This window comes from Pieris napi, chromosome 8, assembly GCF_905475465.1.
Source record: "Pieris napi chromosome 8, ilPieNapi1.2, whole genome shotgun sequence".
Taxonomy (NCBI): domain Eukaryota; kingdom Metazoa; phylum Arthropoda; class Insecta; order Lepidoptera; family Pieridae; genus Pieris; species Pieris napi.
The window spans coordinates 4,014,241-4,033,767 of NC_062241.1; the positions used below are offsets into that span (position 1 = coordinate 4,014,241).

At 33.3% G+C, this 19,527-nt stretch overlaps 1 protein-coding gene across 1 annotated transcript in view; it reads left to right on the forward strand.

Moving 5' to 3' along the window:
* Window positions 1-17,747, forward strand: part of LOC125051953 (homeobox protein Nkx-6.2) — a 44,844-nt gene extending 27,097 nt beyond the window's left edge. The window contains exon 3 of the mRNA XM_047652584.1: window positions 16,806-17,747. Coding sequence (XP_047508540.1) covers window positions 16,806-17,003 — 198 coding nt within the window. The 3' untranslated portion in view covers window positions 17,004-17,747. The remainder of the gene's footprint in view (window positions 1-16,805) is intronic.
* Window positions 17,748-19,527: the final 1,780 nt, after the last annotated feature.

Consider the following 19,527-nt stretch of genomic DNA (forward strand, 5'->3'; position numbering starts at 1 on the left):
CGTTTTTCAATCGCTTCGAAACGTCATTACTGTAGCTAATGATATTAATGAAATCGTTGCTACCGGCCGCGGCCTGTCGCTTGTAATAATAGTCATTATGACACGACAATCGACGACTGACTAACACCAAAACATTCTATATCCAAATCTAATACACGCGATACTAAACTGTAATTCTTTGAAATAAGGAAGCAAATGCTTCAAACTTCACCACAATAAAGCTCTTCCGAATATTATTTAGATTTGACGATACAATAATGATTCGCGACGATAAAACGCCATAACTTAACTAATTAGGCGTTTGAGATTGAACCTTTTATATGCGATTTAGAATTCTGTTTAGCTGTTTTTAATATCGATAATCAGATGTTTTTAATGACATTCGGCGGCTGACGCTTTCATTTGTCAAAGCGACAGACAGCTTAGGATGTTGTGGCGATAGAGTGATATATTACTAGATGGTATTAAGATAAAAAGGCTTCGATATTCGGCAGAGTTAAGTTCATAGTATGACCGTGAGACAGTTAAATTGATATATCCAGTTTCGTGTGTCGATATTTTAATTGAAATTCATATCGTTTTAATCAGAGTGAGTCATAAGTATGAGAACAAGAATGCCGATTATGTAGTTAGTGGATTCAAACTCATATATTTGATTGTGATCTATTTACTGTTGTAAAGTAGATCTATAACAAGCCTTGGCCTAGAGGTAGCGGCGTGCGACTCTCAACCCTGCTCGTGGGTTCGATCCCCGGCTGTGCTTCAATGCACTTACTGTATGTCCGCATTTAACACTCATTCGCATAGTGAAGGGAAACATCGCGAGGAATGCCTTAAACCCAAAAAGTCGACGTCGTAATGTCAGAAGGTTGATCATCTATTTGCTTATTAGAAAAAATCGAATTATCACGAAACAGCAATCTGAGGCCCAGACCTAAAAGGTTGTAGCGCTACTCTTAAAAATATAGGTATTGCTATTAACAAGGCACCCTAGAAAAAGGTGGATAAAGAAGCGTAAGCAGGAAGCGAGAAAGAAAACCATGGATAGAAAAATTTGGAAAAAGCTGAAGGAGGCGGTTACCCACGAAGGGGTTCCTATCTATCTGAATTTTAACTGTTATGATTTGTAAAAATTTGAAATAAACGGGCTTTATTATTATTATTAGTATACGTTCGAGTCCGGGCTACGTACCTACCAATGGCTCTCTTATTACGTAATTTGCTCGTACTTTGTACATTCCAATAGCGATAACGATTCCAACATTTTTTGCTATTTCGATATAGTTCTTTTAATATACGTAGCGCCGATGACGCATTTTGTGTGTAGTAGGTGCATTCACTCAATATCGAAGTCGAGATCGGATGGGAGTTCACCAGCTCCGTATACTTTAGACCTGAAAAATCTGTATTCCAACGCGGCCGTATGAATCAATATGCTGCAACTAAAAAATAGAAGCAACTACTTGCCCAAAAATAAATGAAGTACGACTCAGAATTTTTGTCATACCTATGCAGAAGTTTCGATAAATTTAACTAAATTAGCTTAAAAATGTCTGTTATATCCATATTAATATATTGTAACAGAAATCCGTTTGTAAACATAACGGCAGTATAAATAACAGTAGGTTGAATTGAACTCATGGACAGAATTGACGTTCAGTAAAATAAATGCAGTGGTCAGTTTTATTCAAATAAAAGATTTCAATTTCATCGCAATATGGCGCCCGGCAGCATATTGCAAAACGATATAAAATTATTATTCGCGATATTAAATTGTTGAAATCGTATTGCTTTTGATTTAATAAACTAATGCTCTTTGGAATCAAAGTTGTTGACAGTTTATTATTACAAGGAAACGAAACAAATTATGTTTTAATAGAATTGACACGATTGTCTTTTGTTATTGCAAATTGCTATTAGTTATCCTACGCTAAATAAACTAATAAAATCAAATTAAAGCTATAACATAGTTATTAGTTATAACTAAAATACGTAAACATTATTGCTAGTTTTATAGTTACAAGCAGAAACAAAAATAAAGAATCGCTTGACGAAAATTTATCAGAAAATAAATGTTTTAATAATTAAAAACTTTTTATAAACATACTATGTGACCCAAATAGCTATTGGGCCGTTGCCCACCACTTCTTATTGTTTGGCCGTGTACATAAAATTTAAACAAGAATTCACTTCGCGTGACAGAGAGCAGTGTTGGCCTAGTGGATTCAGCGTGCGACTCTCATACCTGAGGTCGTAGGTTCGATCCCCGGCTGTGCACCAATGGACTTTCTTTCTATGTGCGCATTTAACATTTGCTCAAACGGTGAAGGAAAACATCGTGAGGAAACCGACATGTCTTACCCAAAAAGTCGTCGGCGTGTGTCAGGCACAGAAGGCTGATCACCTACTTGCCTATTAGATTGAAAAATGATCATGAAACAGATTCAGAAATCTGAGGCCTAGACCTAAAGGGGTTGTAGCGCCACTGATTAATTTATTTTAATTTTAAATCATGTCTAACACCTAAGAAATGAAGTATCTCTAGAGTAGTCTATGGAAGTGTTAAGTGAAAATATTCAAAAGCATGCAGATACACTTACATCCACGCGACATTAAACTCAAATTACATACAAAGTTAGGTGTAATCCGTCGGTGCGTAAACGAGCAGCCAATCCTAAACGCATTATGCTATCGATTTCGACCGCTACATGTGTCTACGCGACTACATCTTACCCCCACCCCCTACCCCTAACCCCCACACCCAATAGACAACGCAAAGTCAATATGTGGAAATAATAATAAAGGTTCGCGCGGGCCGCATACGTATAGCGTTATTATCGTTGTATTATCGACGCAACATCGGTAACGAGTTGATGTCCCGATGCTACGTTATTGCTTACTTCGACACGATTTGTTGTTTAACTGATGATTTGTGTTATTGCAATCATTCGCATATACTATAGTTTGTATGTTTAGGTGCGTATACAGATTTAGAAAGTTAAAGTATATATAGATTTAGAAAAAGCTTTTGACCGTGTCCCAGTCCGCCGACTTTTATGCAAGTTAGAGCATTTAGGGATCCGAGGAAAAATACTAGCCTGGATTACGAATTACCTTACGGAAAGATGTTTTCGAGTTCGCATTGGAGATGTACTGTCCTTGCCTCGACAAGTACTAAGTGGCGTTCCTCAAGGATCAGTACTTGGCCCTTTACTTTTTATTCTTTACATGACCGATCTGAAGAACTCACTACAGATTTCACATTCAATCTTTGCCGACGACATAAAATTTTTTGGAAATCCACTCTCCCAATCTCAAGCAATACAGGGTGGTTTAGATGATATTTTTGATTGGACCAAGCAGTGGCTGCTGTCACTAAATGTTAATAAGTGCACAATATTACACATAGGAAAGAAAAATCCGCACATTACTTATAGCCTAGGTCAACAGCAGTTAATGCCAGTAGTCACGCAAAAAGACTTGGGTGTTACCATCAGTTATGATTTGAAGTGGGAATGTCACATCATGAATATAGTGAAAAAGGCTAATTCCATGCTCTATTTAGTGAGAAAATCATTCAAATGCCTGTCACCAAGAACACTCTTAAAGATATATAAATGTTACATTAGACCAATATTAGAGTATGCCTACAGCATTTGGGATCCTTATTTCATAAAGGATATTAGTATGCTTGAAAGGGTTCAAAGAAAAGCCACGAAAATGATAAGGTCATTCAGGAAGAAATCTTATAATGAGCGTCTGAAAGCACTTGACCTTACTGATTTAGGAAGTAGGAGATTACGAGGAAATCTCATTGAAACCTATAAAATCCTCACTGGCCACTATAATGTTCCAGGAATTGAGAAGCTCTTTATTTTAAGTGAAAATACACATTTGAGGGGTAGTTCTTTAAAACTTAAGACCACTCAACACAACACAAATTCCCTAAAGAACTTTCTCCCAAACCGTGTAGTGGCCGACTGGAATAGGCTTCCGGAAAGTGTGATCAGTGCACCATCTGTAAACGCCTTTAAAAATAGACTGGATAAGTTTCTCCAAATCCCTTAATACACACGCATCAGCTTATTAAAAGCTGCCAGTGTGTTAAGTAAATAATAATAATAATAATAATATCTTATATACACTAATAAGTGTTTGTTTTTATCTAATTTTTATCTAAATGTTTTTTCCCCTTTGGCAAGTGATTGGTATAAAACTTAAAATTATTTGTATGCTGTGTCAGATGCAAACATTCACATTGAACCTGGCCTCTTGAGTCTGGATGCTACTATTATAATATAGTTTCAAAATTTCAAGTGAAGCTTGGATTAATGACATTTTATTATTGCTTGTTTAATGGTTGCAGTTCCTTACAATTTTCCTTGTCAACCAAAAACAAGGCTATTAAAAATAGTAGTCTTGAAAGTTCTTTTCTCTCCATCCAATTTGGGAACTAATAGTAAATTTAATTTTGGATTTTCCTTTTTTTAAATATGACGTTTATATGTGTAAATATGAATAAATAAATTTCGATGTCATTTGGCATAACATAGCGTCTACAAAAGGTCTACAGCGTAGCACTCGTAGCACTTGTACTCGTAGCATACACGTTCACAAAAAGTAAAAATTTAGAAGATACTAGTTTTGTTATTACAACGTATATTTATATTTTGTCAAAGACTTTATTTATAAATCGTGAACACATCGAATAGCCAGTTCTTACAGTTTGATGTAACAAAATCGACATATTAACAAAGCACTTACGCTAAGATACTGTTATATGAAAAAATATAATCACGATAAAAGAATTCATTATTCGCATGGCAGCTAGCGAGCAATATATATTCATGAATCGATTCTGCCGGAATCGAATGGAATCGAGAGGAACGATCGTAATATCGATATGATGGCACATCAAATTTCATGTCCATGCGATTCAACTCTGATTTTTTATGAACACATTTCTAATAGTACCTGAAACTCAGATCATATAACAATTTAGTGATTATAACTAAAGTTAACGTCTAGAATTGTATTTTTTACTGTTTATCTATCTTTTTTTAGCATAAATATGGATTGGTAAAGGTGAGAGTGTTCAGAAGAGTTGTTCATTGAACGTCGAGGCAGAATACGAAATACCACTCGCACCTCGACGTCCGTCGTTCCACAACTGAGCGTTTTTAAGGCAGTTTTTGCAGCGCATCACCACTATGTAGAACCAGCTGCCCACTGAAGTATTTCCGAACTAATTCGACTTAGGGTCCTTCAATAAAAGAGCGTACCAATTCTTAAAAGGCCGGCAACGCCCTTGCCATTCCTCAGTTCTATAAAAAAATACTATATGAAAATATTTTTTTTAAATACGTATTATAGGAACGACTGAACTGGATTCGATGTGATTTTTACTTTTTTGTTTGTAGATCTAGAGAGTTGAATCACTTTTTAATTTTACTTAAATTTTATTTTAGCTATTACTAATCTTATATATATATAATGAAAATGGTCTTCGTTTGAGGCTCAATCACGCCTAAGCCACTGATCGTATCGACATGAAACTACCTAAATTCCAACGTTCCTTCATTTTTTTATTGCTGTTTTACTTTTATGAAAATTTATACATACGGACTTCACCGCGGAAACATTCGGGGAGGCTTCCTAGAACCTCAAAACGTCAACAGCTTTTAAAAACTCGATTTTCGAAAATTTTCAATTTTCTTGGCGGGAAGTTAAAAAGAAGAATAATAAAAATATGAAAAAAATAATAATAATGAAACATAAAATTTTATTTATTTCCTATTTTAATTCGCCCAGCAAAGCGGGCGGGAAACGGCTAGTATTCAATATATAAATAATTTTAAATAGCGTCATTATAACCATCGCATAGCATTCGAGATAACAGTCCCGTTTATCCAAGAAACATTACAGTGAGCGTGTAAGTTTGTGTCCAATAGACCGGGTTATTACGTAACTTGCTCTGTTTTCCTCATAATATTTGACGAAACTTTCTCATACAACTTTTTGTACAAGAAAATATCTTCTAATCTTTTATATCCTTTTTTTAAAATTCCAATCCAAAAATGTAGGTTTACAACTTCTACTTACTTCTTCTAAAATAGTTAATACTATTAAACCAATAAATCAATTATAATTTTGTGGAAATATTTAGTAGCCTTTACCTCAATCAATCTACCTATGTCTGTCAATCATATATCTACTTTTAAATACTTAAGTTAATTGTGTGCAAATAGACGCATTAATTTTTATGAACATTATTATTAATATAAATATCCATATATGTACCTTAGGTTAGACTTAAATTACTAATTAGTTCTAAGATTGGCTAGATAGTAATGTTCCATGATGTCACAGTGAAGAGACAATTAAAAAAATATATATAAGTGTAATCCAATGTTTAGTTAAATAGTGTATCTATTACTTTTCTTTCGTCTACTTTATGTTTTTATAATTAATTTTAACCAATGTTGAATTTGCAATCGGAAATGGATAGACAAGAAAAATATGTCAGTTTCAAAATTTTCTAAATATAATTTTATCGATATATGTATAGTATTCATATAATTTTATCGATACATTTATCGAATATTATTGTATAACACCCGATTACTAACAAGGGCAGTACATTTGTACAATGCTTAGGTAAGCTACGGTTTACGAGCCATTTGTCCCTCGACACAGGACATAATAACGTGAGGACGCGTCGCTGACCGAGCTGTTTTCTTACGATGATGTTTTATTGAGCTATATTTAGGCTGCGACACCGTTATGATACATTTATTATTGTTTAGACTTACTGTGTGAAACATCGTACTTTTATTTAACGCGCAATTTGCTACATTTTATACATGTTATAATAATAAAACGTACATTTTCTTTCGGTCTCTGTATAAATAATAAGCCAGAACTGAAAAGTACTATTATAAAGTACTACCAACATTTCCAAAAGTACTCTCACACTCCGGGATTATTTCGTTCCAAGTGAATTTATCACATTTCAAGCGAATATTATTTTAAAATCGCCAACCCTACTCATAAATAACAATCTGACACATCGATACAGACTAAACATAAACAAAAACCGAAAAAAACATTGCACATCCATTTATTATACATTCTGTCGTGTATATCTCGTGTCCATTAATAACCTGGACTTATCCGGGCCTAATCTGCCGCTCATTGCCGCTTTCCGCGGCCGATTCTTTTTGGCGCGAAAAAAATGCCGCCATGTTGGCTGGCTGTCCGCGCAGATTTATTACGTTGGCGGATTACGCTTGATAAATAATAAAACAGTGAGTGCGTGATCGGATCGCATCGCGATGTGGTTACGCGGGTTGTTTTCAATTTGTTCCGATCGCCCTGGATCAGGCAGCCCCTTTGTTATTGATAGTCGCATTCAAGTGACGATATCGCCTTCAGATTGCATTTGTCTATGTATTCGTGATCTTATTGTTTTGGTTATAGATGAAGGGGATTTGAAGAGATTTATAAAATATAATATAATAAAATAAGTTTTAAATACTAAGATAGAATATGACGTTATAAATAATTTAATTATAATAGAGCATGCAGAGAGTTTTATTAAATTCATCCATCATACATCATACATCATACTTTCAAAGCAGATAAAGTATTTATTTATTTATAAATAAGTTTAGTAACTAATAATATTTTAGTCTTCTATCACAACCTGCAGCTGAGTTTCATCATCAGACGTCAAGGCAGAATACTAAATTCTACCCGTATCACCCCGACGTCCGTCGTTTCACAACTGTGCGTTTTTGTCGCGAACCACCACCATGTGGAACCAGCTGCCCACTGAAGTATTACCAAACCAAATCGACTCAGTGTCCTTCAAGAAAAGAGCGTACGAATTCTTAAAAGACCAGCAACGCACTCGTGAGCATTGATAGTGTCGGCGGTCACTTAACATCAGATGAGCCTCCTGCCAGTTTCCCCCCTTTTTTATAAAAAAATCTTCTTCTAAAACAAGAATTTATTGACAATGTCGAAAGTTAATTACTTTTGTAAAACAGCAAACTCACGAGATAGTAAAGCTGTGGCCACACGCGCCCCACGCGACGATAAGACTGTGCATTTAAATCGAGCACCATTCGGTAATACCTTAATTTAAATTTAAATGACAGTTAAGCCAACGATTGCGATCGACAACGCTCAGTAGCCGCATTACGAGTCTAATGTCCTTTTGAGAATGTATTTACAATTTTGAATTATATCTGGTATCCATTTACTACAACGTTTTGTAAATATCAAAATTATCATAAAAATAACGCCGCTTTATTTAAATTTACAAAAGTGTATCAAAACAAAATATTGTCATGTCATTAAATCTATGAAGACAAATATTAATACTTTAGATCGGTGATAGCCAAATGGTTGATGAGTATACCACGTTACTTACAAGAACGACAAGGACAAAATATTCAATAACTATTGAATGTTTATAGTTACAGTTAAAATAAGTAAAAAATTTCTCCCATATAACATTTGCAACAAACAATAAGATTACAGTAGAGAAGGTATTGGGAGACTGGTTTCCAAACTAGGTAAGAACCTGTGATATGGATATCCATTTCTATAGACAGCAAAGTCATATTGAGTGGTAACAAAAAGTACATACATATATGGGTAGGCAAACAAATTTAACGTTTTAAATAGGGAAAGAAAAACAAAACAGTCAACTAGTTAGAAGTTAGTAGAAATATGTTTAAGTATAAAGCTTGTAGTTAAACGGATTCATATCGTACGTTAAATTATAGATATTATTATAATTATACTATTTCATCACAGACTCAGTTTTATATTTTATAAATGCACTTTTTATAATCTACATCTCCATCGCATAAGGCGTTTACAATTTAAGTTAATTCCGAGTTGATGAGCGGCTTACACAGACATGATAAGGGATATAGGCCCCAGTTCGAGGGGTCCACAGATCTAATAGATAAAACTGTTTTGACACCGATTTGTAAATTTAAATTGCGTGCAACTTATTTGTCATGCTCTTATCTTTTTAACGGCCATGTTTCACATTGATAATTATCTAACATGACATTATTTTATAGGTAATAGATATTTCGAGTTTTTCTTCATGTCTGACTGACAAATTCTTTAGACCTTGAACGACATGTAAAATCTATATAATATTTTTAATCTATAGTACATTTTTATAAGGAGATTTTAGCAGTAGTCTGCGGACGTATTTGAAAAAAAAAATACGGAAATACACATTATGAACACACGTTTTTAATGTGAATTTTCCGTTTCATTGTGTTGTCAATCTTGCTTCAAAATTGTATAACCTTTTATGGAAAAAGAACGGCTTGATCACTTCATCAAAATATTTTTGAATTTCAGTGGGCTAGTATTCATTATATATTATTATGAGTAGTCATTTATATCTTACAAAAACATAGTCAACTGTAATTTGTTTTTGTTTTAAAAGATACAGCCTGACATCTTTGTCCGCGATCAGAAAAAATAATTAGGATCCCGCCTATCAAAGAATCTCAGCTTCATTAAGAAATAAAAAATGTCGTCCGAAAACAGAACAGCGGAGATTAAATTTTTTCACAAAATTAATTAATGAGGGCGAGGTGACGCTGGAAAAAATTAAAAGTCAAAATTACAACAAGATTCCATTTAATTATGTCTTTGGGCGGGCGGCACTGGGCGGTAATTACATTTGCTTAATTTGCAAAGTTTCCGTGTTCAGACTTGTCCTCTCCTGACACTGCCTTATAATTGTTATATCACGATAATTCCATTATTTATAATTAATATTACTTAGTAAATGGTCATGCCCTAGTTCCTTTTTTAAAATTATATGTAAATTAATTTTACTATAATTTATATATTTATATATGTGGTACATATCATTTCTAGTCATTGTAGATGCAATGAGGTGCCAAGTTTTTTAAATATAGCATGTTTGATCTAACATCTATACATATTAGGTGATATTAGATAGCGAAGACAACAATTATATTCCTTATAGTTAAGTTATATTAACTTTTATACAAAAACGTGCCAAAATAAATTCCTACTTATTTTAAACTTAAAAGTGAAAAAATTTATTTCGTTTAATATTATAATTTAGCTAACATTAACAATAGCTCTTTCAATTTATTTTTATCCCTCAATCATTAATTAAAATTCAGATTTCATTAACATTTTTACTTTTTTAAGAGAGGGTTGTTCACGAGGAGGTAGGGGGGATAATTAAGTTTATCTCTTTAATATCTTCTTTCTTTAGAAATTTGCAAATGAGTTTTTTTAATAACGGCAAATTTGTAGTCGGCCGTCGCTCTAATCCTTTTATGATTTATGCATCTTAAAAAAGATACTTTTTGCAGACCCTGATTAAATACAGGCGTTTCATCAATTAACAAAAACTTTTGGGACTTTTAATTAATGAGTTTTATATTTCATATTTTTAAAATACACTGAAGGTAATTATAATCCGACTCTTTTCTTTGCATTTTATGTATTTATTTTTCGCATACACAATAACAGAAGAACAAGGAAGAGTACTTTAACTAACACTATGAAATATGCCTGCTTTTGTATCTGTCTCACACAATTCTAATAAACACTTTCACTATATCTATGTTGTCTAAGATATAAGTTGAAGTTAAAAAAAAAATATCAAAAAACTTTACAGTTAAAAGAAAGCCCGTAATATGATGATATAATTAACTAAATATGTTTATTAATCAAAAGTTTAGACACCTAGAACGAATAAACACGATTTCCATCATTAATATGTGGCCTACAAAAGCATAAACAAGAAGGCATAGATGTTTTATTGTAGTGTAATCTGTTCTCAGGCAATCGATAAGTGATTAAGGCCAATCCGCTGAATAGCTCTGTTAATCACGCGTTCAAACCTTGAGTAATGACCTTACTAACGCCGGATTGTACTATAATGTATTGATGCTTGTAATATGGATTCGATTTCTATATAGGCTACGCCTTTTTTGTTACGTTCAAAGTAATTTACTGCGTGTTTATATAAGCTTTTATATACATGTAATATACATTAACACGAAAACCTAAAAGCTTCGTGATCCTCGCACACACAAATTGTATCCCTTCAAGAAAGAAATCGCCTGTACGTAAATTTTGTGTATACCTTGTGTGCGATAATTATGACGGTATTTTCAACGTATTTGACTTTATTACCAGAATATAAATAATTTTATTTCGATATTCAAATGTAAGCAAAATAGTTGAATATTTTGATTGAAGTACTGTGACTTATTTTTCCCCTTCCATTCTGTGCTTTGACTTAGCAAAACGTGTGGTTTTCTCCCAAAGGCTAAAGGGAAAATCCGTTAAAAAATCTTGTAAAGATTCTGCATATATTGGTACAGGTATAATTGTAATCGGGTATATAAAGAGTATATAAACCAAGGGTAGTAGCAGCCCATGTTTTTTTAATGTACAATAAACTTTTCGAACAGCAAAATTTATCGTTCGTTTTGAAGAATTTGTGGTGGATAGGTAAATTGGAATTGTGTTTTTGATCGATGGCGCGCACTAATGGAGCAAAATAAAAGTATGGAGTACGCGAGTGCATTTCATTTCCAGCACAAAAACTTGATGGATGGCTTTTTGCTCTGCACTCACCTGACGGCACGTTGTGACGCTTAACCGGCAAATACTAGACTACTGTGAATGCTGGCAACACTGAAACGTTATTTAACTTAGGTATGATTGAACTATTTTAAAGTTTTTATCCATTTTCAATATGGTCATAGTCTGTCGGTCGTAGTTACTGTGAGGGCGGCGAATCGTTGCATCCAAAGAAAGTGAGGGTAGGTTTGAAGATATAATATATAAAGTATATATATACCTAGATATTAATCTACTCACCGCGCTATAAATATTATATAAAATCGAAGAGCGAAATAGATAAAACAGCTACATTTTCATTTGAGAACTTTAGCTAATAAAATTGTTTTCGGCAATATATAGACGAATTAAAAACATTATTCACGTTATAGTTAAGTACGATAGTATTTTGTAACTTCAAATATATATTCTCAAATGTTTTGCACAATATTTAAACTAATTAAAAATAGGTAAATATATAATTGCAAGGCTATCCAAACGGTCTACCTGTCTTCAGGCATCTGGAGTAACTCCATGACGTAATCCGGGGATCATTAGCGCGAGTCATTTGTCACGCCCTTATCGCACCCCTTTAACGCATTTCTAAATCTGTGTTTTGCCTAATGACATTATGCTTGCGATAGAAATCGTTGTTAGGTATACTATGTTGAGAGACTGTACACTAGCTATTAAAGTATTATGTTTGAGGGTCTCCTCAACAAAAAAAACGTGTGTGTACTTACAAACACGCGTTAGAAGTTATACTTCTTTAGCGTAACAAGATAAAAATCTTTTCAAAAATTGTATTCTACGTTTGAAGAAAAACGACAATAACAGTAGAAAAAACTTAAATGTTGACTATAGCTAACTTCAGGGTGTCGGTTTTTTGTGACGGTGTGCGCATGCATCGTAAAAATTTACTGTCACAATTTTTCCCTAAGGCGCCAAAAAAAGTATAACTTCAAAAACGTAATTTAAAACGAAGCATTCAAGGTACGAGAAGTGACTTTGCTGTGTACTTACTTTACTAAAAAAAACATTGCCTCGTTTAAAATTCAGATAACAGAAAGAAATTATTTTCTCTCTTCTCTTACTTCAACAAACGCCTGAAGCGTTTTATAATCTTCTTAATATATATAAATTACGTGTCACGTTGTTTGTCCGCTATGGACTCCTAAACTACCTAACCGATATCAATCAAATTTGCACACCATGTGCAGTTAGATCTAACTTAAAAGATAGGATAGCTTACATCTCAATTTATACCCGCAATATTATTTTATTGCAAAATATTTGTTTATTATTTCATAGTCACAATTCTAACAGATGGCGCTATGTTGAAAGTACCAACGCTTCACATAAGCTACAATTTAATGGCTTAACCACCAAAAAAGCATGGCGGTCCCCATGACTGGTGGTCTCCTACCGATTTCCTTGAATAGTTTGCTACTCTGTAATATAACAAAAACTTTAGCCACAGCAACGCTTGGCCGGTCTGCTAGTAATGTATAAATTATGTATCTATCTAGAGAACATTCGTGCCCCATTTTTAAATTCAATACGATTTTGGATATTACTCTATATTACTAGTATGTAAACACAACAAACATACTAAAACTTTCTACTTTCCCACAAGCTAATTGCTTCTAAGATAAACTAATGGTAACTAAGCTGTCTTTATTAAGTGAAAGCATCAAGACATTTGTAGCCACCATTAAAATGCGACAGAGTCATTATTTTTGGAAATAAAGAGGGAGATGAAGCTATTTCTCGCGGTTCGTACCACTTAAGTAATTGGACAGGGGTAAGTTTGTACGGTGAAAATAATAATATAAATAATAATGGGGCAACACTGAAGTTTGCTCGTAAAATGTAACAATATGGAATGTTTTGGTGATTCCTAGTCTGGGGTTATCTTTTACTCAAGTATAGCTATCAAATAATATGCTTGTAATAAAAACTTCTCGATACTAGTGAAGATGTATTAAGAAAACAGTGTCTCTTGTGTATATATATTTTATGGCATTAATATTAGTAAAAGTAACCAACTACTACTACGAGCAGTGTTGGCCTAGTGGCTTCACCGTGCGACATTCATCCCTGCGGTCGTAGGTTCGATCCCCGGTTGTGCACCAATTGACTTTCTTTCTATGTGCGCATTTAACATTCGCTCGAACGGTGAAAGAAAACATCATGAGGAAAAAGTCGACGGCGTGTGTCAGGCACTAAACGTTATATCAACGTTTAGTGCCTGACACACGCCGTTGTAGCGCCACTGATTTTTTTTAACCAAGTAGGTACCTAGGATTTTATGTCAATATAATCGTTGAGTAATTTACCTATAGTCCTACCACATTTCTCATTTTGAACAGAATCTTCTATATAATTAAACATGTAGATGATAATTCTGTGCTCATCAAAGTGAACAATCATTACCGGTATTTGGTACTTCCAATCTTCGAGTTTTACTCTATTTATAAAGCCATGTTGTTGGTCTCAATCATTAACGGACTTATTTTTGTAATAAATATTATTTTTAATTTTTGCGTTTTATTCATCTCTATAAAGTCGATGAAGCCTTAATACTTTTCGTATTAGGTGCTTTGCTTCTTGTAAACATTTTATGGTAATACATTCATTGTTTACTATGAATATATAAAAGAGTTATTACTTAGGTATTAAGTAAGGATCTATTTGTAAATAAATATACTTAGCCGAATAAAGAAAATAAGATTTACATTCTTTAATATCTATTTGATTATACTGCCCGCTGATAGTATTAAGGCGTAATTTTTTCTCTCAGTATTTTTATATATATAATAAAATCTATAAACGAATTCAGAAACGAGAAAACGCGGGAACGCCATTGTTTCGCGGTGTCGAACCATAGATAAACGGAGAAACTTCGGTGCGTAACAACTTGTGCTTTATATAATTATCACCGCATCGTTGACAGTGACGTGAAGTTAGACACAGATCATATTTAAAATTTTAACAGTTCCTCAAAAGAGTTTGTTAAGAAAACGCTAGCAATAAAAATGTGCGGATTAATTGACACGTGTTCCACAGATCATAAAAGTATCCCCAATTAGCCATTACTGGAATATCTTGACAAAACCCTAAATATATCAAGTGGCTGTAAAGCCTGCAATAAAATGCAGCTCCCGAGGTATTTACGAGGCCTGGTAAGGGCTAATTAATAAGCGCTGAGCCATCAAAGTATCGTACAAGTAATCTTATTTTGCGTGTAGGCAAGAAGAAAATCGTTTGCGACTTATTGCTAATATTATTAAATAGATATTATTTAGTGATGTTGTATCTGTAGCTACAGTAAACAAGACAGTTTTGTGCATACAGTAAATGTCGAAACTTACATTTTTTAATTACTATAATAATTGTTAGTAATTTTTGTTTTGCTCTTTCTCTTCGACTTTTCTTTCGACTTCGGTGCCTGTCCATTACTACAGGCTGGCCGTCAGTCTCGTGAAACATTTCTTGTCCAGTGACAGATGCAGCAACTCTTCAATGGCAATACCCGTCAACTCACGTTACGAAGCCATGATTTTTTTCTAGCAATATTTTTATATTCTTACATATACATTTTTACATTTTTGTAACAACTCGTGCGATGAAAAAAGTCAATCTCAAATGCAATATTATTAACTAATTAAACCTAAAGAATTTTATTTCATTGAAAATTGATTCCCGTGGAAAGAAGTCGGTAAATCCCGATAAAAAAACGTTAAAACTTAAATAACATCGCTGGCATATATTCAACATATTATATTTGTAAAATATCGCTACATCAACTAACTTGAACCGTCCTTAAAAATTAATAAAGCGAAATTTCCAGCGTTGTTAAACATCTGCGCATCGCCTCAAACTACAGCCTTCGCACCGTACTACATCTGTTATGATACCCTTATCGTCTTACATTTCAGATTTCGTGTACAATAATAATTTATTTTTCATAAATGTTTTTAAAAATATATCCATAGGTTTTAATTATATTTTTAAATGAAATGTAATTTAATAGATTGTTTGCCTCCACATATCCTCCATATTTCATTCTCCATATTTTTTTTTCTCCATATTTTACTAGCTATTTGTAGCAGAAATCGAATAATAATTTCAAAGAAATACCTCACTCGCTAGCGTAGAACAAATTTAATAACAACTTGTAAAAGGTCAGAAATTCAAACAAAATGCCTCCCATAATAGCTTCGACATCAGCCCTAATATTCAAGATCGACAAACTGGAGGCCTTAATCATGAAAATGTATTTATGACCTAATTAAACCCCTGTCTAATGTCCAATACTGGGGAGACAGAGATAGTGCTATAGACCGTCCCAACGATAGAGCGGGATAGAAGACTCGTGATTAATGAGTGTTATATGGCTGGTTAAGTACCGTGTAATTTGCAAAACGACCCTTAATTACCGTGCTACTATCTCCGTCCTTATCGCGTAGATAAAGAAGAAATGGGAAGGAGAAGGATGAAGCGACCCTCTGGGTTCGACTTTAAAGGTGTTTAATGAGGCATTATGATGTCGGTGGTGGAGATTAGGTCCACCGTCCACACGGTGGGATGTTGACCCGCTCTTTATATTAAATGGCTTTCAGGAGACAAATAGCTTAGCGCTTGCAGATGTAAAATGTCTTTTAAGTGTAGTCCTATTTGAGATTTACGAAATATTGCGTCGTAATTCAGAATAGTTTGTTATTTCCTTTGTTTTATTAATAATTTGCTAATAATAAAACGCATTCCAAATACATCAAGAACAATGGAATTAAAAAATATAAAAGTAATCGTCGTCGTCCTTACCACACTTTATTGATATTTTTTTTAGTAAATCATTACAAGTAAAAATTGCTCTTTTTATTTAAAAAAAAATCATATTAAGGCTCAGCGAAGTTCGCGGGGTAGCTAGTTAATTACTTGCACTACCACCTTAATAGGTTCTTTCTCCTATAGTAGCCTCAGATTGCATCCGTTTCTTTGATCATTTTTATTTCATAGATAAGTAGGTGAACAGCCTTCATAGTAGCAGAAAGTCGATTGGTATGAATCGAACTTACGACCTCGGGGATGACAGTCCACTAGGCCATTAGAAATATTATCACACATAATAACATGTATATTAATTTCAGGTGTGGTTTCAAAACAGAAGAACAAAATGGCGGAAAAAGCACGCGGCTGAAATGGCGACGGCTAAACGCAAACAAGAGGAGCTTGGGGACGAGTGTGACGAGCAAGAATCCCACGACGCGGACGGCTGTAGTGACGAAGACGACGCCAAACGACCGCGTCTCGACCTCCACATGCATCTGCCCCACCACCGGCAGTGATCGCCCCAAGGCGCGGAAGCTTTGCCCCCCCGCGCCTACCAAACTGACTTCAGAGACAACAGTGCAAGTGTTCACGAATACTATTACAATTACGATTACAAAGAAGTGGAGGCGCCCTGTGATCTTTCTAATTACGATAGAGGCCGCTATGAAAAGGGGCAAAAAAGTGACACAGTGGACAGTGATGTTAACGAATCGGATGAGCCCATTAATTTTGCGTATTATCACTTTTAAATGACCTTATTTCGTTGAATTAGTAACATTTGTCACGTATGTCTGTTAAGATTTGACTTTAAATCTAGACGTACTTCTGATCATTATTTGCTTCCTCTACGTATACATATGAGTTTGACAAAATATTGAACGCATACCGTAAGGACTGCTAGAATCAATGTAACCTTTTGCACTAAATTTTTGATTGAAGAATGTGATTTCATTACATTTGTGTTGAGTAATTTATCAAATTCAGGGTAAACGTTACGTATACATTTTGCCCCATTTTCCCAAAAAATTGTTTCGTTACTGGTAGTTATTAACTTAAAACGCAATTATTGTAAATAAATTAATATTAGGAATGTGATGTAAGTAATTTATTATAAATTTAAAATACTTTTATTTAGATGTATTGTAAAAGTAATGCGGTGCCAATTTAATATAAAACTAATCTTATTTTATGTAGCAAACTATGATCTAGAATATTACAGTATCTTTACCATGGCAAAACCATTAAAAATTTTAAAACAACCGATTTATTTAAGCATATGTGAATAACAAAAAAGTTAATTCTAGCATAATAAAAAAATCAAAGAAAACATATTGTGCTTTCAACATTAAAAAAAGAAAAACACAGTCACTAACTAAAAGTAGATGCATACGTTCAAAAATACAACATCAATCGAACATATTTAATACAATACATAGATAATAGATGACGTTACATAATTTTTAATCTATTAAACAAATTTCAACAGAATAAAATTTTTTGTTTATTCCAATGATAATTTAACACAACATTTATATTAACAGCTCGTGTATATCTATGTACATACCATGTCAACCTTTAAATTTGTAAATATGGTTCGTATCGGCTACCTTTAAATTAGTAAGATTATATTAATATATGTATGTCAATGCACTTGTAAATACAGTATTATATATGCAATATGTGTATTTTAAGTTATTGTAAATAGATATGTAAACGAATTTAAAGTTTATTATATGTATTGTAGTTGTTCCCACGCTAAAGCCTATCGGAAGAGTTAGAAATGAAAATTGTAAATAAATTTCCCTTAAATAAATTAATTACTTCTTCATTTTTTATCTGTCCTACCTCTCACTTTAATAACTAGAACATTGTTTTAATTGACGTAATAACTCATTTGTCTCTTTCCGTTGATTATTATTTATGCTGTGATGAGACCTACATCGAAACGCGCAAAAAGCGTCGGAATTTTTAACGCTGTCAAAGGTTACAGAGCTGACATAGTGCTTTATATATCCTACTTACGTATAATATATAAAGCACTAGAGATATAGATATATGACTGTAATTATTACAGTATTTTTAAATGTTGTGTAAAATTAAAATTCATAATCGACACTAAACTTAATATTGTTATCTTACGTTTGAGTAGTATTTCGTTCTAAATATGAATTGGGCGTTTCTCGAGTCTATTCCTTTTTTTACCACAGATACTAAGCAATTGAGCATAGACTATAACCAAAGACAGTAAAAACTCTTCGGATAGGTTGTTTTAATCTGTAAGTATTGCACATTCTTAATTTAAGTAAATTATATTACCTCTATAAATTGACTGATCAATTCGTAGCGGAGATAGGCTTACAGGATTTCAAATGTATCCGTCATCTTTCAAAATAATGTAAAAAGCACAAATGTAAAGCGTGGAATACCTACCTATTATGTTTGAAATAAACTACTAGTAAACCATTATAGTCGTATTATTTTAATCCTAATCCTCAATTATTATTATCAAAAAACATAAAGATAAGGGAAAGTATAAAGGAACACAAGAGGTTTCCTAAAAATTATGTCATATTGAAGTAATTTAAATGGATAAATGACACAAATGTGGAAACTTGGACCTGCACGAGAGTGTTTTTATATTACTACAAAGTATGACACACCTTGAGAGTAAGACTTATTAAAAGATCTATAATTCATGTAGTATATCGATTTTTATTTATTACATTAAATACATATACTACCCCTACTGACAAAGCCAATACGATAGTGTTGAACAATTAAAATTTCTTAAAAATAAAAAGAACAAAAATCTATTACAAAGGATACTTTAAACAATGACACTACTGTAAACTCGTTCTGCAGATAAAGATGTCGATTATGTCGGAGATAAGGAGTAAGAGAGAAGTAAGAGAAACATCTTTGTTAAGAGAGCTCTGAGCTACAGACTTATCTGGCAATGCCATTGCCGCAATGGCAGTTAAATAAAGCGTTAATAATAAATAAATCATGTATAAAATAAAAATATAAAAAATAGTATTG